General features: G+C 35.6%; 3 protein-coding genes across 8 annotated transcripts in view; 1 reads left to right on the forward strand and 2 right to left on the reverse strand.

Moving 5' to 3' along the window:
* The window catches only part of NDUFAF7 (NADH:ubiquinone oxidoreductase complex assembly factor 7), a 28,630-nt gene extending 28,476 nt beyond the window's left edge, over positions 1 to 154 (reverse strand). For both annotated transcript variants that reach the window (XM_073214281.1, XM_073214277.1), the window contains exon 1: positions 27 to 154. In XM_073214281.1, the coding sequence (XP_073070382.1) occupies positions 27 to 81 (55 nt within the window). In that variant the 5' untranslated portion in view covers positions 82 to 154. The remainder of the gene's footprint in view (positions 1 to 26) is intronic.
* On the forward strand, positions 152 to 19,672 carry CEBPZ (CCAAT enhancer binding protein zeta). The gene is made up of 16 exons (XM_017652323.3): positions 152 to 346; positions 2,289 to 3,784; positions 6,401 to 6,632; positions 7,214 to 7,397; positions 8,774 to 8,862; positions 10,711 to 10,764; positions 12,080 to 12,182; positions 12,290 to 12,358; positions 13,487 to 13,553; positions 14,270 to 14,367; positions 15,093 to 15,150; positions 15,450 to 15,643; positions 16,019 to 16,108; positions 18,691 to 18,752; positions 18,846 to 18,927; positions 19,502 to 19,672. The coding sequence occupies exons 1-16, from the start codon at positions 191 to 193 to the stop codon at positions 19,636 to 19,638; spliced, it is 3,171 nt and encodes a 1,056-aa protein (XP_017507812.1). The 5' UTR covers positions 152 to 190; the 3' UTR covers positions 19,639 to 19,672.
* CEBPZOS (CEBPZ opposite strand) lies at positions 18,174 to 23,970 on the reverse strand. 5 transcript variants are annotated; one of them, XM_017652330.3, is made up of 5 exons: positions 23,930 to 23,970; positions 21,462 to 21,577; positions 20,318 to 20,362; positions 19,678 to 19,762; positions 18,174 to 18,437 (listed from the first exon to the last, which is right to left on the reverse strand). In XM_017652330.3, exons 2-4 carry the CDS (start codon positions 21,574 to 21,576, stop codon positions 19,680 to 19,682), a joined length of 243 nt encoding a protein of 80 aa, XP_017507819.1. In that variant the 5' UTR covers position 21,577; positions 23,930 to 23,970; the 3' UTR covers positions 18,174 to 18,437; positions 19,678 to 19,679. The 5 variants fall into 5 exon arrangements, with proteins under 5 accessions (XP_017507819.1, XP_017507818.1, XP_017507817.1 ...); XM_017652329.3 differs by lacking the exon at positions 23,930 to 23,970 and adding an exon at positions 23,835 to 23,926; XM_017652328.3 differs by lacking the exon at positions 23,930 to 23,970 and adding an exon at positions 23,769 to 23,923.
* Positions 23,971 to 24,343: the final 373 nt, after the last annotated feature.

The following is a 24,343-nucleotide window of genomic DNA, read 5'->3' on the forward strand; positions in this document are numbered from 1 at the left end:
GGGGCTCCGGCGCGGCGCACCCTTACCCGCGCGCGCTACGGCGCTAGGCGGCCCCGCCGCGGCCCTCAACAGAACACTCATGCCGGCTTATCCCGCGGTGGCGCGCGGAGGCGTCGCGGCTCGGACGGGAAGTACGTCACCCGGACAGGCGGAAGGAAGTTGCGGGGCGTCGGCGCGTGCTCTGCTAGCCATGGCTGCCGCCAAGAAACCCTTGGAATTCCATGCTAAGCGGCCCTGGGGCCGGGAGGTGGCGGTGGAAGATCCGGACGAAGACGACGAGGATGATAACGATGAAGACGAGAATGGGTTCTCCCTGGAGGAAGTTTTACGACTCGGAGGCACCAAGGTAATGACGTCTGAGTCCTGGAGAAGAGAGAGGCGCGGGGAGCGGCCCCGCGCGGGTCCGGGCCCTGGCTGCCTCCAGGCTGCGGCGGGGGAGGGCCTCCGGGACCCCGATCCCAGCTTCGGAAGGTGCTCTGTCCGATTCCCGCGCTTCTCCTCCACTGCTCTTTACAAGAGAAAAGCTGTTTATAATTGAATGTTTTTGCGCTGTGGCCCTTCTTGGGATGTAGGTGATCCTCTCCTTTTATTTACGTGGTGTAGCGCTGCCTTCTGTCAATCAGCTCGGCGAGGACTGACTGTTTTCGGTCCTGAACTCGTGGAGTCAGTGTTTTGAAGTGGTTTTGGAAGTTTAACTGTCCTCACCAATACATAGTATATCAGATGCCAAGTAGTACTATAGAAGAAACATGGAAGGTAATGAGTGGGAGAGGGCGTTATGGTTTTAAATAAGGTGATCAGGAAACCTATCACAGAAATTATAAGCAGAAAACTAAAGGAAAGGGAAGAGTGAGCCATGTTGCCCGTGTAGCTGAGGGGAGAATAGTGAAAAATGAGGTGAGAGAGGTTAAAGGGTGAGCTTTTGCTCTGAATTTGGTAGGAAACCTTAGAAATTTGGAACAAATACCCAAAAAAATTTAGTTTATTTTTTATTAAATGTTCGTTTTGAGACTGGACTTTCGGGGGTAGGGAATAGAAGCATAAGAAATGGATTTTAAAGGGGCAGGTTCAAAGTTTATACTTGGGTTGTATTTAATTTTTGAATAGGTAATATATGCACTTGCTACAAATAAGCTTTTTTTAAAAAAGGAGGGGGTACATAATGAGAAGTCATCTTTCCACTTTTATCTCCAGACATTCAAATTTCCCCTCCAGGAAGCAATCATTTTTTACCGGTCTTTTATTATCTTCCAAGCAAATACTCAAATATGTGTGTTATTTTTTACACAAAAGGTACCATACTGTATAATATTTTGCATCCTTTTCTTTCTTACTGTCTTAGACATCCTTATCAGTACATAGTTTTGTGTCATTGGTTTTATGCCTGCATAAATCGTGGACTGTCTTAAATTAACCATTTATTGTGAATATTAAGTTGTCAATCTTTTGCTATCTTAAATGATGATTCAGTAAATAATCTTGAATATATATCTTTTCCCACTTTTGTAATTGTATGTGTAACCTAAATTTATACAAATAGAACTGCTGGGTCAAAGGATGTGTGTCTTGTATTTTGATTGAAGACACATTGCCCTCCAAAGAGATCATGACAGTTTACAGTTCCATAGGTCATGTATGCAAGTGCCTTTTATCCCCACTTTCTTCCCAAGACCAACTGTCATAATTTTATCTTTGCTCATCTGACAGATTAAAAAATGAATATATCATTGTAGTTTTAATTTATATTTCTCTAAATGTCAGTGAGGTTGAACATCTTTTCATATTGTTAAAAACCACTTTTTTTTTTCTGTGAACCATTTGTTTATGTCCTTTGCACATCTTTCTGTTGACTTGTCACTTCCCTAATTGATGTATAAAAATGTGTATAAATATTGAGCCCAGTTACTTGGATAGGAGTTGCCAGGGTTTTTTTCTTCTTTTTTCAATTCATTATTTGTCTTTTGATTTTTGTATGTGTTTTGTGTTTGAGAGAATAAGTTCACCCATCCTTTCTTTATGGGATCTGAGTGTTATGTCAAATTTGGAAAGGTTTTTCCTACTCGGAAATGATTTTTTAAATTACACTGTGCTTTCTTCTGTTTTTTATGATTTTGTTTTTCACATTTAAATCTTTGATACATCAAGTAGTTATTTGCAGGGTAGAGTTAGAGCCCAGGCAGTACCATAATAACTCAGTTTAACCGATTTCAAAGATACAGATTTCAAATTAGCATTTGAACTTTAAACTAAACTGATTTGTAATTTAACTTCCATATGTTTTTATGCAGCAAGATTACCTTTTGCTGGCTGCTTTGGATGAGAATGAGGAAGTGGTGGATGGAGGCAAAAAAGGAGCAATTGATGACCTCCAACAAGGTGAATTGGAAGCATTTATTCATAATCTTAGTTTGGTCAAGTACTCAAAAGCTTTCTTAATTGAAGATGAACCAGCTAAAAAAGAAGATGCCAGCAAAAAAGAAGCAAGACTATCTAAAGTAGATAATAAAAAGCAAAATGTAACAGAAAGTGAAAAGACATCAACCAGTAAGGTGAAAAATAAAAATAAACCAGAAGAACATTCTGATGAGAACAGCACCATACCTAAAATAAGGAAAGATAAACAGCAAGACATCTTTGAATTTTTTGAGAGACAGACATTGTTACTCAAGCCTGGAGGCAAATGGTACGATCTGCAGTACAGCAGTGAATATTCTTTGGAACCCCAGCCTCAAGCTGTTGTGTCTAAGTACAAAACCTTGGCTCAGAAGTTGTATGAGCATGAAATCAACTTATTCAAAAATAAGACGAATAACCAAAAGGGAGCCTCTTCCACCTGGATGAAGACAATTGTGTCAACTGGGACACTAGGTGATAGGATGGCAGCCATGATTCTCCTTATTCAGGATGATGCTATTCACACACTCCAGTTTGTAGAAACTCTCATGAACCTTGTCAAAAAGAAGGGCAGCAAACAGCAGTGCCTCATGGCTTTGGGTACTTTCAAAGAGTTACTAATCACGGACCTTTTGCCAGATAGTCGGAAGTTGCGGATTTTCAGCCAACATCCTTTCAGTAAACTAGAACAGCTGTCCAGTGGCAACAAGGACTCAAGAGATAGAAGGCTGATATTGTGGTATTTTGAACACCAGCTAAAAAACATAGTGGCTGAATTTGTACAGGTCTTAGAAACTTTAAGTCATGATTCATTAGTAACCACCAAAATTCGAGCCCTTGCAGTGGCTCATGAGCTTCTTTGCAACAAACCTGAGGAAGAGAAGGCTCTTCTTGTGCAGGTGGTAAACAAACTGGGAGATCCTCAGAACAGAATCGCCACAAAAGCCTCTCATCTGTTAGAGACATTGCTTTGTAAACATCCTAATATGAAAGGAGTTGTGTGTAGTGAAGTAGAAAGGCTGCTTTTTCGCTCAAATATAAGCTCGAAAGCTCAATATTATGCAATTTGCTTTTTAAATCAAATGGTCCTCTCCCATGAAGAAAGTGAATTAGCTAACAAATTAATAACTCTTTATTTTTGTTTTTTTCGGACTTGTATCAAGAAAAAAGACATTGAATCAAAAATGCTTGGTGCCCTTTTAACAGGAGTGAATAGGGCATTCCCTTACTCCCAGACTGGTGATGACAAAGTGAGGGAGCAGGTTGACACCCTGTTTAGAGTGTTGCATATTGTGAATTTTAATACCAGTGTGCAAGCCTTAATGTTGCTGTTCCAGGTAATGAATTCTCAGCAGACAATATCAGATCGATATTATGCAGCATTATATAGGTAAGTACATACCATACTATATGTTTAATATAATAGATGCAGTGCCCCTTTGTGGGGTAAGAGAAAGACAGAAAATTGGATTTTAGGCTTCCCTCAGCAACTTCCTACTCACCAATTTTGAGTAGTAAGTCACTTAATCTGTTGGACAACTATGTTAAATGCTTTAAATACACTGCTTATTATTTTTTATTTTGAGAAGTTGATAAAATACAGAAAAATAGCCCCCCAAAAAGTGCCCATATATCCTACCACCTATTTCACCTTTAACATTTTGCTTTAAGTCTCTTCAGATATTAAAGAAATAGAACTAAAGATATAATTTTCTTCTCCCTTGCCCTCCCCCATCCTCAGTCCTGTATTTCTTCCCTCCTGTCCTTCACACAGCCATTTACTAATTTATTGAACAAGAATTTTTGTGTGCAGCTATATGCCCAGTGCTGTTGTAGGTGCTCAGGATGTCACACAGTGAACAAAATTACCACCCCTGAAGCACTTACATTCATTCTGGGGAAGACTGACAGAAAACAAGAAAATGTTAGATAGGGAGGGCTGGGGGTTGCAGTTTAAGAGTTTTCAGAATATTGGGATGAAGATTTTTGTTCACTAAATTTTGCACCTGTCCCTTAACACATCCGTTGAGGGATATTTTGAACATTGTGTGAACACTTTCGAACTTTTCAAGAATACCAAAAAGCTACATATTTCCTTCTAATTCATTTGTATAATTACACATACATACATCTTGTGAGGAATCTAAGGAAGTGATTAATATCTTGGATTTAAGCCACACTGCCTGGTTTTGAGTCTCAGCCATTAGTTTGCTTTTAGCTTTGTACAGATACTGAAACCTCATTAAAACCCTATTGGTAAACATAGTTGATCCCACTCTAATGTGCCTCAGTTTGTCTATAAAATGGAAAGAAAAGCACTGTCCTGTAGGGTTACTATGAAAATTAATGAAACTTTACCAAGGTTACAGAGCTAGAACATGATAGAACTTTAATAAGATAAGGGAACTAGTGTATATTTAACTCATGTAATCTTCATTTATATGTTAAGTGTCTAATAGTGCCTGACACATAGTAAGTGCCCTGTGTTAATACTAATGTTATTAATATAACTTATGTGCATTTCTTTAGTTTAACCCTCTTAAGAGGTCTCTAGTCTGTGAGGTACAGTAATTTGTGCAAGATCACCCAGACATTAGGAGGCCAAGTTAGGTAGCAAATGCAGGTCTACAGGCTTTGGAAGACCCTCAAGGCTTCTCCATAACTCCTGAGAGTCCACAATTCCTTTAAGTAATAAATACTTCTTTAGTTTAGAAAAGAGTTCCAAGGCTGAAAATGGAGAGGTTTCATGGTCTTAGGTTTTTTTTGTAAGTTTTAAAAGTCATAAAAACTTCTAATTCTAGGAAATGTTTGGAATCTATTGGAAAACATATTTCTTTAGTAACAATTTAACATCTCAGTGTTTAAGACAACAGTCTTAACATCTCTGAGGAGTACATTCCTAAATTCTTTAAATTACTGTTTGCCAAGAGCTCTCATAAATGGATTTCCTCAAAGGGCTTTTACGCCTCTACTTAAAGTTTTTATTTCTCTTGGTTTTATTAAGAATCCTTTAAATAAAAATACCCTCATATTAATTAAGGGGTAAGAGAAATGGAAAATGATGTGGTATATATACAAAATGTGATTTAAAAACTTCCAGAACATGTTCTCTTTGAAATGGTAGACACACACCTATCTAACCCTTGTCAAATGTTTCTATTGACATATAATAACTTAGAATTAAAAATGAGTTGTAAAATGAATGGAAAGGTCAAAAATATTAAATTTGAAGAGAGAAAATTGAATATCAAAGGTGATTAATACAGAATATCACAAATAGGTATTAGAATTACAAAACTGACAGATAGGGAAAACTGAGTATGCAGAGCAGTATGAAAATGCTCACAAGGTTAAATATTTTCATTTCTATTAGGAAAAAGTTGGTAGTTATACTTGGAATAAGTAATGATTCCACATGAGTAGATCTGGAGGACTGTGTTAAATTAGGGTGTCCAAATGTCTGGAGCATCTCTAGGATTCAGCAAGTAAGACAGAATTTTTAAATTATCATAATGAATTTTGGTATACATATGTGGTCTTTACTAGAACCATAAGGAGGTTGCCTTTGGTCTTCCAGCTAGTAGGTAGTGATACGAGGATAATAACCCTTGTCTACTCCACTGTGTTCATTATTTGATTTTGGATTTGCCTTTCATGTGTGGTTCTGTATTTATATAAAAATAATACTGTTAGGGCTGTGCCCTGTTGGTCTAGAGAATAGAAAGTCACTTGAAAAAGAGAAAAGAAAGCATTAAAAAAAAAAGTCTGTTGCTCCTTTAACTTTTTTTTTCCTCCCCTGGTGCTGTCATCATTCTTTGTATTCTGGTCATTGACTTCCACTTGACATCTTCCACTTGACATCTTAGGTCAGAAATGGTCACTTGTTCTAAAATAAGCAGGAAGGTTATCCCTACCTAAGATGAAGTTAGTAGTTGCCTCTAATATGTGACTGCTGGTTTTAAAGCTGTTTTATGAATAAGCATTTGATCGTGTTTTTGTTTTACAGGAAGATGTTGGATCCAGGGTTGCTGATGTGTTCTAAGCAAGCCATGTTTCTTAACCTTGTCTACAAATCTCTGAAAGCTGACATAGTATTGCGCAGGGTAAAGGCTTTTGTGAAGCGGTTACTTCAGGTTACTTGTGAACAGATGCCACCATTCATATGTGGAGCCTTGTATCTTGTGTCTGAAATCCTTAAAGTAAAACCAGATTTAAGAAGTCAACTACACAATCATCCGGTATATTTTACAACTGCTTTTTAAATAGAATGGGTTCTGAAATACATTAGTGTTTCTTCTTTGCTTCAATGACAATAACTTACTTAGCTCTCTGAAGCATATAAGAGTATGAGTCCTAGAGTCAGATAGACCTGGATTTTAGTCCCAGGTACACAGTTTACTAGGTGGGCATGTTTCTTGACCACTTCACTAAATTGCACTACACTAAACTGTAACTATATGAGATAGTTGCAGAACGTTAAAGAGCTAGATCTCTTAAATCTGTTTCCTTCATTGTGAGATGTACATAACAGCACCTGTCTCACAGGATTATTTATAAGATGTCAGAAATTTATTTGAGGCTAAGTGTTTCCATGTAATAAAGTCCCAAAGATTCAGGAATTCTTGACTCAAAACTTAACTCTGTTACATTTAGAAGTAAAAATGTAGTCTCTAATCCTAAATTTCATTGATGGAACTTTCATGTTTCACCAGAATTGCAAAAAGCAAATCTTCAAAACTGTTACACATAATTGAGTACAGACTTCTAGGTGATTAACCTATATTCATTAAATCTATATAAATTTATACCTATACTTTAGGAGTCTGATGAGGAGGAAAATTTTATTGACATAAAAGATGATGAAGACATGGAAAAATTCACTGATGCAGATGAAGAAACAGGTACAGTGAAAAACATTGAGACAGAAGAAACTGTATCTGAAAGTCATATAGAAACCAAGAAATCAGTGTCTGCTTCTTGGGTGCACTTTGATAATTTGAAAGGTGAGTATCTTAAATCTTTTAATTATTATTTTGAATTTTTAAACCAGGGAATTGGATTCCCCTTTGATCTTTGAAGAAATTAGCATACCATTTTAGAAGCCCTCTCAGTATTACTTTCTTTTGAATGGGAGCATTCATAACCAGATACATTCAGGACCTTAAAAGTAAAACTTTAATATAGGGAATCATTTATTAATCACAGATAATAAACACATTTTTAATATTTGAAATCTTAGAAATTAAATACCTTTTGGAGCTTTGAAGATTTAGTGAGAAAACTATGGACATGTTAAATGCACAATAAATCTCTCTTTAGCTGTGAATCAAGTAAGTTTATACTCTTGAACTAGTAATAGTTTCTTAGCCTTTATATGTACATTTAAAGGCCTCAAACATGGACAATATATGAGGACAACAAATGTTTGGATGTGAAAATTTGATTTATAAACGAAAGTATCTCGTTATATGTTGTGAATTGTGTGGAACTTTTGGTTATTTTGTTTGAGCATCCTACCTTCTAAAATTCCTTAAAGCAGTGTTTTAGGATTGAAAACATTCTTTCAGATAGAAATTTTAGGTTTTTCATGCATACACACAGAATGAATTAAGTCTGTTAATAGAATATTAGAGCCAAAAGAAATTTAAGAAATGCAGCTTCTTCGTTTGAGGCTGTAAAGAAAAGCACACTAACCTTGAGAATCAAGAAATGTTCCTGCTGCTTCAAACTTGTGGGACACTTGTCAAATTATTTCATCTCTCCAAACTTCAGTTTGCCTCTGAGGTATAAAAGAGAAGTATGGTACCCACCAAGAAAGTTTTCAGAGGAATCCATCTGTTGCCCTAAAGGCTAAACCAAGAGTAATCTTTTAGAAGGGCAATAGCATGTGCATTGTGAAGTAGACAGTTCATAGTGTGTTCTGAAAGTTCTTGGTTTTAAATTTTTTAATCCTGCATTTCTGAAAACATAAAGAAAATAATGTAAAACATGTTCCAAGTGAGAATTAATTCAGGGCATAATTTAATGACAAATATGCAATGCACTCCAAAGTTCCAAAAGAACGTAGACGTATTTTATCTTTAAGTTATTTGTTATCTCAACATTTATGACCTAACCGATCCAGATGTGAGCACCTTTTGTTGAGATGTTTTGAAGGGGAGTTTTTAATAGTTGGGATAAACTGGCTGGCTGGTTTATTAATTATCAGATGCTGTCTTGAGTACCAATGTAAATCCTTAATAAGGCTTGGAGTTTTTGGTATGTCTGGCTAACTAAGAATTTTGACAATTATAGGTATTGGTAACACTATTTATAGTGGTAGTTATGATATTTTGGCCTAGGAATAAAGGATTGGAGCAACACTGTTTTTTATTCTCAGGTGGCAAACACTTAAATACATATGATCCTTTCAGTAGAAACCCTTTGTTTTGTGGAGCTGAAAATACAAGTCTTTGGGAACTCAAAAAGGTAATATAATTTCAAATTGTTTTGTAGTTCATTTGTGCTATATATTTGCCTTCATGGATTTCACACCTTGAAGTTTATTTTTCTTGTATATGACAAATATAGGAATTTAGTTATTTAGACATTAGTTAATTGGCATAAGGAAGCAATTTGAAATAATGTCACTTAACTGTAATGCTTTATAACCTATATTTCTGTTGCCTGTGCTAAACATTAAATTTATACATTAGTACATTCACATGTAGAAAACCTTAATGTGTATGCAAAATAAGGATGTTTTACATGGCCATAAATAAATTTCATTTTTTGCAAGATTATTGTATATAACAGCTTTATAAAATGGGTAAATTTTGCTTTATACATTAGATATTCCAGAAGTTTTGTGATGATAGAACTTTTTGTAAATAAAATTAGTTTTAAATGTGTAAGAGGAACTAATTTCTAATAACTTTTCTATGATTTCCTTGGTAAAGCAAATAAAGGTCTTCTTATGCAGATTCCTGTGGATCTCTGACCCCTTTTCAAGGAGTCTGCAAGGTCACAGCTACTTTCATAGTGATAGCAAGACGTTATTGCCTCTGTTGGTGTGTTGACAGCGGTATTAATCGTATTTAAAAAATGGTGGGTAGAACTGCTAGTGCCTTAGCACAAACAAAGACAATAGCAGCAAGCTGCACTGGCAGCCATTATATCCTTCACTGCTAAATAGATGCAGGGAGAAAAAAGCTAGTATCATGTAACAATGATGAAACAGAAAAAATTACTGATTTTACTGTCTTTATCCTAAAGTACATGTCTTTCTAACACTGTGTATATATAGCAAAATGCATGACACACTTTTGCATATCTAAGTATGAAGGTTGTCTCATGTCTCAAAGTAAAGTGCCTGAGTAGTTGTTGGAAATGCAACTAACTACTTTTTTCATGAAAGACTGGCTGGCATACTGGTTGTTCAGACTCAGGTAGTTGGGGGACAGTTTCTTGAAAATGAACTTGTTACTTCAAACAAAACAACTGATAATAAGTGACAAAATTAAGCATATAAGCAAAGAGTAGAATTTTAGAAACCTTAACAACCACCACCTTGAGCTTGGCAGTTTCTCAATATGTAAAAACTTTGCTGATGAAATCATGGTGATACTATCTGTGATTTTTGTAATAAAATGTTGAATGAAATGTGGTCAATATTTGGAAGAACTTCATAACTCATTGAATCAGTATTTTCCAAATGACCAATGCACAGTGCTACAAAGCCATGTGTAGATAAGAGATCCATTCAAAGTAGACCAATTAATTTTAATAGCAAGTACCAAAAACTGATTGATACAGTTTCAGATTCCATATTGCAACTAATCGTTAGCTTGGTATAGTATCAAAGAAGGAAACCCACAATTGTGTGTAAGAATTAATCCTTTTCCAACTGTATATCTGTCTGAGGCCAGATTTTTCTTCATATACTTCAACTAAAATAACAGAATACAGAAGCAGATGTGAGTGCAGACACTAGATCTGCAAAACTAGTGCTATTTTTCTAATACTTGTTGTTCTGAAAAATAGTATTTGTCATAAAATGTTATTTATATCAATATGTAATGGATTTGTTATTTTAAATGAACTATAAATAAGTTTAAATTTTCCTTTTGTAATTTCTAAAAGAAAGTATCAGTAGAGATATATCCCCCTTAAGTTAAGGAAGCTCTTGGTGGCCTTGATTTTTGAGTGCGTAAAGTGCTCCTGAGACCTGAATTTTGCAAATCACTCTTCTGATGTATTGGCTTAAGTTTCAATTCTTTGGATGTTTTAAATAATCTACAATTGTACTGAGAACTTTATTCACATTTTTCTTTTCAGCTATCTGAGCATTTTCACCCCTCTGTAGCCCTCTTTGCAAAGACTATCCTTCAGGTAAGTGTAATGCTCAGAGGACAAGAAATAAGAAAAAAGAAGTACTCTCTAGTTTTAGATAATCATTGGTCATACAGTGTTTTTTCTCTGCCAGATAGAATCACAGATATTTTCTGCTATTGTAAAAGAGGCTTTTATAATACAGAGCAGCAGATTTTTTTCTATTCAGAGATGAATGGAAATACAGGATATTAGAAAACCACAACAGTTACTTAATAAATTCTGGCTTTTTTCTTAAGAAAGATTACTGCCATTTGCTGTGCTGGCCACTTCATGGTTTAGTTCCTGGTTAATAGTTAGATGACCAACAGTATTATTTACCTATTTAGAAAATCATCAGTGCATCATAGAATATGTATGTATATGTACAAGTGTATGTTTAATTTCTTTATGTGCGTGAGAGGGATATTTGAGGGGTAATCTAGTGCATATTTGTGCCTTCAGTGCGGATAATTGAGTTCACACCAACTACATTCAGTTCCCAGACCTGACTGTGTGTGTGGGAGGGGGGCTTCCTATGCATGCACACCAAGCAGTTCTTGAACACCAGCAGGGTGTCCAAGAACTCAACTTCTGATGCTCTCTGCCAGAGACAGCACCAGATTCCCCAGGTTAAGGGCTCCATCCTACAAGACTGCCCTCCAACCCCCACTCCTGACGCCGGTTGCAAACTCCAGGCTGTTGACCTGTCCTTCAGACCCACTGGCTGATTGGAGGTCCCAACAACCTCCCCCTTAAGTTAGATTAATTTGCAGTTCACAGAACTCGGGAAACAGGTTTACCGTTTAATAAAGAATACAAGTTAATAGCCAGATGAAGAAATACATAGGGCAAGGTCCCAAATAAAAGAGCTTCTATTCTCTGGGAGCTTGTGGCCTGGCTGAGTGGCATGTGGAAGTCTCCTGGTTTCCAAGTGTGGAAGCTCTCTGCAGCAGAGAAGCAGGATGCAAAAGAGAGATATGCTCTTCTGGGTTTTTTTGACGGTTTCACTGCATAATCATGATTGACTAAATCATTGGCCATTAGCTGATTGCGCCTCCAGTCCCTGCCTTGGGTGGGGTCCAAAAGTGTCTTATTAACTGACAAGACACCCATTTCACCTTTAAGGCTCCCAAGTATTTTCAGAACTGTAGATGAAGACCAAATACACATACCTGAGAAATACATATTTGCCCATCTGAATGACCAAATATATATTTCCTAAAACTCATGTCACATAATAGATGCTTATATTTTTCCTCTTTTTTCTTATCTGGATGCACTTATATATAGTTTGAGTTGAGCTCTTAATTTTCCCCCATCCCTCACCTTTCAGGGCAATTATATTCAGTATTCAGGGGATCCACTGCAGGATTTCACATTAATGAGATTCTTGGATCGATTTGTATACCGAAATCCAAAGCCACATAAAGGCAAAGGTATGTTTTTATTTTATGAATTAATTTGTGTTCACTGTTGATATTTATTAAACAACAGGCTCCTATAACTAGGTTTTTTATCACACTGTTGTGCTCTTGCATTTCAGAAAACACTCACAGTATTGTGATGCAGCCAAAACGAAAGCATTTTATGAGGGATATTCGTAGTTTTGCTGGTAAGTATGGAAACTGAACAGTTAAGTCAGAAACATACAAACTTTGTTATTTCTGCTCCCCCATCTCAGAATAAAACCTAAGCCCCGGAGACATTATTCCTTTTGGTACCAAGAACATGTATACATTCTCAAGTTTACGGTGGCTGGGCCTTTTTATTTTTTTTAATTTTGTTACAGAAAATTTCAAACATATTCCAAATAATACACTAATAAAATGATGAACCCCCCTATAACCATCACCCAACTTCAATAGTTATCGACATTTTGCCATTCCTGTATCATATAGCTTTATCAGTGACCCCCATATTTAATTATCTTTTACAGTTCAGACCATTTTAAGCTCTTGAATACAGGCTTAGCAGAAAACCCGTAACTAGATTTGTCATAGAGCATTATTTTAAAATTAGTTGATAACCTACTTGTACAGGTATTTAGTGCCCATTTTGTGGATCTGATTCTTTTGTTCAGAGCAGACATTTCTTTACATACTGGATCCCAGCTCCATTTTGTTCAGAGACTAGGGTTTAGTTATAAGTCATCTGATTTCCAACTGACTTATTTCACAGAGGTCTAGGGATGTGAAAGGACTTGCCAAAGTTAGTAGAGGTAGAACTATAAGCCAAATCCTTTCTTAATAAAGATGAGTCAGAAAATCTTTATCTGAAGAGTGAAAACTAATATTTTTGTTGTTCCTTATTATTTCTTAGTTTTCCTCAATATTAAGTAAAATTATGTATAATTATATGTTTGCCTTTACTTCCTGTTTCCAGAATGGCAGGCATTAGCATTTTTCTGAGATAAAACTGACAAGTTTAATTATTTATTAAGAGAACTCTGTGCTTTGTTATTTCTCTTGAAATTGGGATCCTGGGTGCAACTGGAGGGAGAGAGTCCAGTTCTTTACTGTCATGCACTGATGGCTCCCTGCTTCATCCTGGCCAACAGTTTCAATTGTAGAATCTCTATGCAGATTTCTCCAGAGATTGTCCTTTGCACTATAGGATTCCTTCTGTCTACCTTCCTTATCTACCTTCCTTACATTGTGAGACTTTAGAATTGTAGGTATGCCTGGAATAACAAAAAGGATCGCTTTAATAAACTTAAAAATGTAACTTAATCTTTTCCTAGTGAATAGTAAGGAGTTCCTTGCAAAAGAAGAGAGCCAAATACCAGTGGATGAAGTGTTTTTCTACCGGTAATATACTGAATACAGTTTCATTTGGGGAACTGTTAAAATTTAAATTTTTTAATTCCGTGAGATGCTTTAGTAACATAGGCCTCTCTTTATGAAAAGATTGAAGGATATGTGAGTATCCATTTTTGTGAAGAAAATTTGTAAGTCTGTTAATCTTAACACATCTAAGTGAAATTAAAACAGGTAAATTTGGGAGTTTTTTTCATAATTTAGCATAAACTTTGTTATATGAATCTTGATTTTGTGGGACTTAATCTTTAATTTCTTCCTTTAATATATGTAGTTTTCTTACAGGCTTTAAATCCGTATCAGTCTAATATGATCCCATCTGCAAAATGCTAACTTTCACTGTACCCTAGTATAAGAATATGTCTGATAAAATACTGTGATTAGAGGTCATTCAGAGCCACATTTTGTATATTCTAACACATCATTAGTGTTGACATTAAAATAGTCTCTTACCATGCCATTTGAGTTCAGATGTTTTTATGAAGAACTAAATCTAAATTTTTGAAATTTACTGTCATATTTCAAAAGTTTTCAACTATTTTATTGAATTCAAAACTACTTTTTCTCTCACAAAATTTCAATTGTTTATGTCCAACTGAGGTAACAACCTTTATACTTGTGTGTGTCACTGGTCATAGGTGATTTGATTATAGTAAAATGGGCCCTTTAATAAAACAAGCAAATATATAACATTCATTTTATTTTAGGTATTATAAAAAAGTTGCTATTAAAGAAAAACAAAAATGGAGTTCAGATGAAGGAAGTATAGAAGATGTGGACGATGAGGAGTTTGAAAAGATGATTGGTAATTTGTTTTTTACTCCAATTTGTATAATAATATGTTAATATTTATAGAACCACAGAACAATGATGGTAAAAGTGAACTTATTTCAAAAAATCATTTGGCTAAGAATACCATAGGAATCACAGTGAAGGATTAAAAAAATGTTTTGGTGATATATGGTTATTCACCTACATGTGCTTCAGAAAGATATGATTGTGTATGGGCAGTTCATGGGGGAAATACTTTGTAAATAAAATTCTTTTACATAATTTTGGTGTAAAAGAAAAACTATTTTTATTGTTCCTGATTTCCTTGTGTGATTGGTAACAATACAGTAGTCTTCTGTTTCATCTTTATAATCTGCAGAGCGTTAGACAATTTTTAATTGAAATTTAGACTGGAACAAAAAAACATGGGAAATTAGGAAAGCTTACACTGAGTTCACTTTGCATACTGTGTTATACCTACTTAAGAGGACTGTAGCTGTTAAACATCATTTTGATATTTATCCCCTTTCCACAAAAGAATTGTAGAAAGAAACAAATTAACTGGAACCCATTTTAGTTTAGGGTTAAATTCACAGGTTTATGTAGATTAACGAAACACACCAAAAGTCATGTGTATATCATTTTAGTGTTTGTCACAAACAGCAGAATTATGACTGTGTTCATGGATTCAGATAGTAAGACACAACAACTTTGTTACTCCTTGCTTTTTCTCACAATTGGTATATTGTTCTTTGGCAGACACATTTGAAGATGATAATTGTTTTGCCTCTGGAAAGGATGACCTTGATTTTGCTGGGTAAAATACTCTTCAATCTTGTTTTACTATTTTCCCAGAATTTCCCACATTGTCCCTCAGAACAGTATAGCACAGGACTATATGATATATAGTAGAAAAGTATTGAAAAAAGTTTGGGACATGGATACAATACTTTTATTTTAGACCTTTATAAGACACTTTAGTATATTAGATAAAGGCTCTGAGTGGTAATGTAACTCCCCTTTGAAATGTTAATAGCCCCAGTACCCTGCAAGTCACCGAAATATTTAGAAAACAATGTCCTCTTTTTTGTATTACAAGTTGTTGTTTTTCTTTAGCAACATAAAAAAGAAAACGAAAAGAACTAAGGATGACCCTGAAGATGAAGATTCAGAAGGTAGTGATGATGGCCTTGATAACTTGGATGTTGACGAAGTTTCTTTAGGAAGTATGAATGAAGAATTTACTGAAATTGATGAAGATGCAGGAACATTCATGGATATATTGGATGAGGAAAATGAAGACATTCCAGGTATGCATTTTAAAAATTCAAGACAATTTTCCTTTCTTCTTCAACATAGGCTTAGTTTTCCTGTTGGTTTTTAATGTTACTCTGTATTCAAATTAATACTCAGCTCAGCCAGAAATTTAGAGAGGACCTTTTTCCCTCTTACTTGGAACTGAAGGATTTTTTTTCTTAAAGCAATTGAATTTTGAGTTTTGGGTTTTTATTTTAATAAGCAATTCGGCTGGCTGTGCAATACTTGTTGCAGTAATCTGTTACTCTTATTTAATGTTAGAATAGTTATTAGCAGTTTCTAAAAGCTAATCGATATGCATCCTTCATGATAGCCCTCTAGCAGTCCTATTGTTTTTAAATTGCTTAACTGCACTTTTTTGGTAACAGAACTTGATGATGGAGTCAACTCCAAAGTCAGTACAAAGAGAAGCAAGAGAAAAGGTATAAATGAATTTGACTTCTCTGGATCATTTCAGGGTAAGGAAATATATTTAGTCTTTTTTAGACCTAAACAGTGTGCATATGAAAGTTGTTATTCATTAGCATTTTGGGAAATTTTCTAAATTAGTACAATTTAGTTTTTGTTTTTATAATGGATACTAAGTTTTATGTATTTTTAATATATGAAAATTGTTGTTTTCCACATATTCCTTCAATTGTTTTCCTAAATTTCTTCCTCTGTCATTTAAGTATCTCTAAGTCATCTTTTCATTCATGTTGAAACCATTCAGTTACATGCAAGCTCTGGGTTTTCCATAGACACCTGTTGCCTTTTACCTTTTCTCAACCAACACTTGCTTATTCCTTACCATTGGACTCTTCTAAAACTCCAGGCTGTTCATCAATATGACTTTCCTTTGTATGAGATCTGCCATTTTGCCATATGATAAAAACAATTCTAATTTCAAAAATAACTTAGATAAAACAGATACAAATTCTTTCTGCTACTTTATTCTCTACTAGTTTAAAAAGTCTAACAGGTGATGCCTTTTAGTGTAATGTTTTTAAGATGCTAATCACAGGAAAAAGTACTATATCAGGTGACAATTTTAAGTTTTTGATAATATAGAAAGCACTATATTAATCCTTAATTTTGTGGATAAATTCACAGGATTGCTTTTTTTTAATGCTTTGCTTCTAATGCCTCTCTAGCGTCTGAAGAATAAAAATAGACTTCTGAAGTTAAAAATAATTAAAATGCTTAACGATTTTATTAAAATCAAAAATATTTTTGACAATAATACAAGTAATAACTATTTATATGTTGGTAGTAGTCTCTCAGACACTTTTATACCTACAAAATTTTTATCAGCTCTTTCAAATACTGCTAACAATCGTAGTCATCTTAATCAGATTGATTTTTACCTATGCATACTTAAATTGTAACATGTTATCTTCCAGATTTTTGTGTTCCATTGAGTTATGGAAGGTCATTTTAGTAGTAGCATATGCTCACATATAAGACAATATTTTCCTCACTCATCCCTCAGAAAAGAAATGTTGCTTCATCTTAAGTCTGTTGAGCCTGTCATATTAAATATAAGATGCTCTCTCAGTGACCATATTTCGAGTAATGAAGTATTACTTCAGAAGACATTAGTCTGAAAGGATCTCAGATCTCAGTCGACAATAGTTTTGATACAGATTAAAGGATGCCTGACTGGTTTGATTAAAGTAGAAGGAGAAGGCAAAGGAATTTCAAACAGATTTATTAATTGATCGTCGGGGCAGGAGGTGTTCATTCCACATTTGCAGATGTTGGCTATCCTTAAGGATGAACAAACCTTAAGGGAATTTTTAAGAAGGCAGCACAGCAGAAGTACTTACTGAATTACAGATATATATGCCTATAGAATGAAAACAAAAAAAACTTCCTAATGCTATTCAAGTGGGAATTTTAACAAGATAAAATATTAAAAAACAACATCATGCACACTTAATTAAATGATACACATTTCACCTTGATAAAAGTTAAGGTTAAATGCTCTAGAAACTAATGAAAGTGGCTCTGGTATATGTATGCAAAGACTTACACATGATTGTTCATAGCGTTATTCATATTAGCCAAAAAGTGAGAATGACCCAAATGTCTGTTGACCGATGAATGGATAAGCAAAATGCAATAGGTCCATATAATTAGTCATTATTCAGCAGTAAAATGCAATGCAGGACTGCTACATGTTTTAGATGGCCTCAAAAATGAACTAGCCAAGAAAGGCAAGACCTAGGGGAGAGGGCATGTGACTGCAAATGGGCACCAGGTTCTTCTGGAGTTGATGGAAATGTTCTAAAACTGCATTGCAGTGACAGTTGAACAACTGAAATTTACTAAAAACATACTGATTTATTAACAGCTGGACTTTTATGATGATTTTTATTGCCTAGTAAAGTTGTTAAGAAGTGACTCTAATAGTCCCAGAAACATTGATGTCAGAGACGCAGAGTTTGAATAATATTATTTCAAGAAAAGTGATGGATAAAAGTGGTATCTCTAGTTAATGTATCTTTACATAATTTCAAATGTGTAAAAATATTAAAGACATTTTATCTATTTTGTGAAGTTTATTAAGAATTAATAGGTGAGTTTTTAAGGAGAATCACTTTATTTTGAGTATTATAAACAAAATTTCATCTATAACATAGTAAACATACCTTCCGTCAATTTCTTCAGTCCCAAGAATTAAAACCTCTGACTTAATTAAAATTTACATTTTGCTTTAAATATAAAATCCTTCCATGTCAACTTTGGAATTTTAATCTTGCCTGATACTATGAAATGGGGTAAAACCTTGATCAGTGGTCAAATCTGAAAGGCAAAAAGACACTACTGTCATCTGAACAGTTTACTAGGTTACTAACTTTTTTAAAAAATGCTGTATACTAACTCCTAAATTATATTTCTTTAAGTGCCAGCTACTTAATGAGCTAGGAGATAAATGCAGTTGTGTATTTATTATATAAACGAATATAATTGCTTTTACCAAGACAATGCTGAAAGATTTACATTTTGCAAAATCATTGTATTTACAATTTAATAATCTAGGCTTACATACTTTTAGGACCAAGGAAAAAAAAGAAAAGAAATCTCAATGACTCCAATCTGTTTGTATCTGCTGAAGAGGTAAGGCTAATATACTGCTTCAAGAAGCTAGTTATTCTGCATTGTTTTAAGTTTTCTAATAAATGTATCTCCCCCACCCCAACCTTTTTTAAGTTTGGCCATCTATTGGATGAAAATATGGGATCCAAGTTTGATAGTATTGGCATGAATGCCATGGCTAACAAAGATAATGCAAGTAAGTAACTTGAATTTTTTATTGAGGTTTTAATTAGATAAGGCCTTAAGTTAGAACTTCTGAGGATGTAAATATTTTTGGAGGACCTTTTTAAGTAAGAGTGGATAAAATTCCTTTCATCCTATAATGAATAGCTTTTTTCATCTGGGATTTAAAAAATATTTAGACTACTGCAAAAAAGTACAACCTACAAAAGTTACTTTTGTTTTTTTAGAGAGGCATGCTATTTTTATATACTTTGAGTTTGCTAAGTAACTATAGGTGCTTTATAAACAGTTTAATTATTTCTGATACAGTTACTGGCTTCTATTCTTTAATCAGTAAAAATGTTCAGGGGAAATAAAATCTTTGAAGCATTTGTTCCTTACCTTTCCTAGTCTTTTATTTGTAGAACAACAATCTCTGGCAATAAATACAGAAGGAAAGCAGCAAACAAGCTGGAGATTTTGCATAGTGATGGGAAGTGACTGTGGGCCATGGCCAACCAGAAGTCCTGTTAGTAGGATGTTTTCTGGGGTTGCCAAGAATCTATAGTGTGGGGTGTTCATCTTTCTCCAACCCATTATCCCAACAGGTCTCAAACAACTTAAATGGGAGACTGAACGTGATGACTGGCTACACAACAGAGATGTAAAAAGTATGATCAAGAAAAAGAAGAATTTCAAAAAGAAGAGGCCAAAAGTCACTCAAAAAATTAAAAAAAGAAAATGAGTGTTTTCTAAATAAATTATAAATTAGAATTCTACTTACCCCTACTTTTTGCTGTTCAACCATTTTTCTTGATCTTGCTGTCTGATTCCATACATTCCAGCCTGTTCAATGGATTTGTAATAAACTGAAAATACAAATAACTGTCGTTTTTATAAAACACGCAAGTGTTAAACTATATTGAGAAAACATACTTTTTCCCTTATTCTGCGTAGCAAAATGAAGATACACATATTTCATGTATAAGTTCTAGCACCTCTATTCTAGTGAGCACTATTAAGCATTACTTTATACCATTTATGCCAAATAATTACATGTCATCTTGTTTAATCCTTCTACAATTCGTGACATGGGCATTCTCTCTACTTAACAGAGAAAAGAAACAACTCCAAGAAGTTAGGAAACTGAAGATGGGTTTTAAATTTTAAGCTATGGTTTGATTCCATCACAACCTCAGGTATGTCTCATTCCAAAGTCTACGTTCTTAACTGCTAGAAGAATTAAGAATCCCAGTCCATTAGCTAACTGCTCTCATCTCTAGATGAGAATTTTCTTCACTCTGTATTCTCAGGAGCTAAGATAGGGATGAGGAAATTGCTATCACAAGTCACTTAGCCCTTAATTGGTCATAATTTATTGGTTACTTGAAAAAGTTGTTTTGTACTCTTGTGGAAAAACATACCTTCCAAGATGAAGGGAAATTTCTTGCTCATTGTTTGCCTGAAATCTGATGAAAAAAAGAGTCTTAGATATGATTAGAAATTCCTTATTAGAAATTCTTTAACACATGGAGCCATAATTTCATGCTTGCTTTAGGGTCTGTGAAACAGGAATCCTATAGATTAGAAATTTGTGTTAAGGTCCTTCTGGTAATTTAGAACTATATCCTTTTGGGATCTGAGTTGAAACTTGGCTTACACATAGCCTTCCATAGCTATTTTGGGAAGTTTAAAATTTGGCCTTTTTGTATAATTTGTTCAGAAATGGTATTTAAAATCAAGTTTTACATGCTAATGTGTAATTCTCTTATGTAACTTTATGAATTGTTTTTTGGATGCCATTTTACCTTGTTAAGGAATTAGAAATAAGGCTGTACTGCACCCAATTTCTTAAATTGTCTTAAGTTTTAATTTGCTTTTAGATACTGTTTGGATGTTTTCTTTTATACCCTTACTTACAGTTTAAAAGTATAGAGCCCTTTTGAATGTCCAGTACATCCTGGAACACTGTTCCAGTGAAGTACTTTAAGAAAACAAGTTTCAAAGATGGTCACCACCCCAGGACTACCATTCCCTGTTCTAGGGAAAGAAAGCAGCACTTCCTAATTTTAAAAGTAAAAGGCTTTAATATAAACTCCTCCACCCCCCACCCCAAAAAAATGTCAAAGCACTTTCAATAATAGCTGGTGCCATGGGGAAGGTTTTAGAGCATAATATTAATGAGGAGGAAGAACTGTTAACCTGAGAAACTAGTTCCTTGACAATTCAGCTATGCCACCTCTTGCTTCTCAGTCTACCAAATAATGAGATGTAACAGGCAGGCTGAATCCTCCATCTGTGTTCGCAAACTAACCCAGGCCAAAGCTCTATGTCCTCCAGTAAAATCCATGGAAGTGTGAAAAAAGTTCCCTACTCTACAAATTACTTTTTTTAGGGAAAGGTATGTCATTTAGTCTATAATAATTGACATCTAGTTTTCCCTTGTACCCATAAAAATGCCTACTACATTGAATCTGAAGAAATTTATCTAAAAATGCTATTTAGAACCTAAAATGCATTAGGAAACTGCACCACTCTAGAAAACATTAACATCTGAATTATGATTACCTTGACTTGTGTTCATCTTATTAAACAAACAGTATGCTCCAAAAATGCCCACAAGTTCAGCTAGTAAGACTCCTTTAAAGATCTTCTTTGCCAGTGGTTCCATAGTGCGAGCCATCCTAAGTTTAACAGTAACAAAAATATGTGAACCTAAATGAGCATATTCAGATTTAACACCACTTACATAAAAAATTCCTTCCTGTAATTTTTATTTTTATTAAATTCTTATTAGAGCAAGAATGTTTATCTATTTTGGAATAAAACCCCAAAGTTACTGTAGCCTTATTTGCACTGGACATGTCCCATGTTCCTAGTTTTCAATCTCCATGCCTAAAAGGCACAGTGAACCAAAGATGATTGGATAAAGCACAGAGAGGAGATAAAAATTGAAGGCATTGTAAATAAAACAATTTTAAAATTGTCTAAGAATATAAAATGGTGGGAGATGGGTAATTTTTTTAGCTGAAAGGAATTAAGATAATTTAATGGGCACAACATGTGAAAGCTCTTCATAACATAGCCAACAAAAAATGAGGTTTAAGTGACTGTTTTACAGCTGGAGGAACATGTATTGGACTTTATGGCATAGTTCAGACATTTTATGCAAAGTTGAGCACTATAAACTAACTGGTTCTTGTTCCTGAAGAGCTGCTCTTCTAACAGTATTTTCAAACTAATTGTGTCACTCATAACCCTTGTTAAAAGTGCACGTTCCAGGGCCTCAGCCTGCAATTCCTCCAATCCCCACATTTTGATTCAGCAAGTCTAGGGTTGGCACCCAAGTAATCTGCCCTTTTAGCAGAAAACTCCAAATGACTGTTTATACAAGAGCCCCATGGGCCACATGAGGAGGAAAACACCATCACCCAGTAAGTGTCAAAACTATATGTTAGATCTTGATTCTCCTGTAATTAATGGGTTTGAGTCTTTGGTTTCTTTCTCTAAAGTAAAAGCCAAACAAAAGGGCTATATAAACAAAGTAGCATATATGATCATACTAAAATACATGAAATGTAAACCCAACTTTTTACTCTCCCTGTAACCCCAAATTCAGGAACAACAGGAGAACCTGCAGTTTTTAATCTCAGGATTTTGATACCGCCCTATGTATGCTTTTTGTCTAGTTTCATCCTATGCACAGACGATATGTTCTCGAATACAGTTCCAGCACTCTGCTCACTGTCATGAGTTTACTCCATTCGCTTGTGGATCCTCTTCACATGCTTAAGGGTGGGGGATAATTAAATACCATACTTTCGTGGGATAATCCTATTAATATGGCTACCAGATGTCCCTTCCCCCCAAAAAATCCCTTCTCTCATTTTGATAATGTGATCACTCTGAGGACCAAAAGATTAAAACTTTATTCTTACCTAAAAGAAATGAAGCAGAGTAAGTTAAAAAGAACTTACATATAACCAAGAGGCAGATGGGAAGGGAGTTGTTTTGCCTATTTACCACAATGCCATACATTATTAACAGGAAATAAGTCATGATTAGTACAGAGAGCTATCTTGGGTTATTTTTAATGTTCAAGGAGTGAAAAAAACAAAGCAGGCCCAGAGCCAGTGTAAGGAATCCAAGCAAAGTTGTTTTGTTTGGAAAGGGTGAGACTGACGGTTCAAAAAACAAACTCGAAGTAACAACGTATATAATAAGTCATTTACCTTTCTTAAAAATATATATATACATTTTACATTCCAAGTCCCTTGGAATTATCTATAAAGACTGATAAAACCCATCTGATAAAGACCACCTTTTAAAGGCATACCTGTCCATGACAAAGCTAGGTTACAACTGGCAGAGGAGCAACAAGATTAGACATTTTGGAGGATGGAACTTGGTGAAGTTTAAAATAAAGCAGTCCTCTGATGGACATGAGTGTCATGCGGTTACCATCCCACTGGCTCGAGAGGCTGACTCAGGGTGCACGAATTTAAGACAAAAGGGCAATGCTGCGTCGGAAAATCCCTCCGCTCTGCGCCAGCTGGAAATCCACACAGCTCAGCATGTCCAGGCAAAAAAGCCACATGTCACACACACTAGATGTTGAAGAACGAGGTTCCTCTGCTACAAACTCAGTTTTTCCAGGTTACCACTGTCAAGGGCCAAGCAACCTGAGAGGCCTCTGAGAGCTGCCTCAGGCAGGCTACCTGCGGCCCTCACGGCCCCGCCCCGGCCCCCCCGGCTCCCCAGTGCTCCCCGGCCCGCCCAGACTCCCAGGATCCTCCGGCCCGGCAGCAGTTCCCAGGGACCGGCAGCACATGCAGCACCCCCACCCTGGCCGCGGCGCGAAAGTTGCCAAGCGACCTGGAAATATTAGGGTCTCTCCCGCTCTCCTCCGACGGAATAGATACAGAGACACCGGGTATTCACCGTTCACCCCCAGATCTCTCCACAGAAACCTCACCCACTCCCAGCACTGGGAGCCCTTGTAAGACTGCGCAGCTACCGCAACAGCTTACTCTCACCTCAGGAATATACAGGCGGGACTGCGCCTGCGCAATGGATGACGGAGCCACGCCCCTCCCCGCGTGGCCCCGCCCACGCGCTGTAATTAGCATTTATGGTGCTTTAAATAAGAGTGGGTACTGGCTGCTGACTGGTGCGCTATTTTATTTAATCCTCAAACAACCTGATGTCATGATAGCTGCCATGAGTATTTCATTTTACAGAGAAGGCGAGATGTTTACCCTGCCCACGATCACATAGTTGATAAAAGACAGAACTTGGATTTGAACCCAGGACTATGGTTTGAAAGCCTGCACTCATTTTTAATCTGCAACCCAAAGTGTGATAGTCTCCAAGAATCAGTAGTATGGGAATCACCTGGGAACTTGCTCGGACGACAGACCTGCTTAATCAGAACCTGCATTTTATACCTA

The sequence above is a fragment of the Manis javanica genome, chromosome 1 (assembly GCF_040802235.1).
Source record: "Manis javanica isolate MJ-LG chromosome 1, MJ_LKY, whole genome shotgun sequence".
NCBI classification, from domain to species: Eukaryota; Metazoa; Chordata; class Mammalia; order Pholidota; family Manidae; genus Manis; species Manis javanica.

Bases quoted from the DNA above. Each gene is read 5' to 3' on its own strand.
- CEBPZ (XM_017652323.3), top strand. From the start codon at position 191: ATGGCTGCCGCCAAGAAACCCTTGGAATTCCATGCTAAGCGGCCCTGG. The intron at 7,398-8,773 runs GTGAGTATCTTA...TTTTATTCTCAG, and splicing joins GCACTTTGATAATTTGAAAG to GTGGCAAACACTTAAATACA. The intron at 15,151-15,449 runs GTAAAATACTCT...GTTTTTCTTTAG, and splicing joins GATGACCTTGATTTTGCTGG to CAACATAAAAAAGAAAACGA.
- CEBPZOS (XM_017652327.3), bottom strand. The intron at 20,363-21,461 runs GTAATCATAATT...TTTTTTCATCAG, and splicing joins TAAGATGAACACAAGTCAAG to ATTTCAGGCAAACAATGAGC. The intron at 19,763-20,317 runs GTATGTTTTTCC...TTGTATTTTCAG, and splicing joins ATTTCCCTTCATCTTGGAAG to TTTATTACAAATCCATTGAA.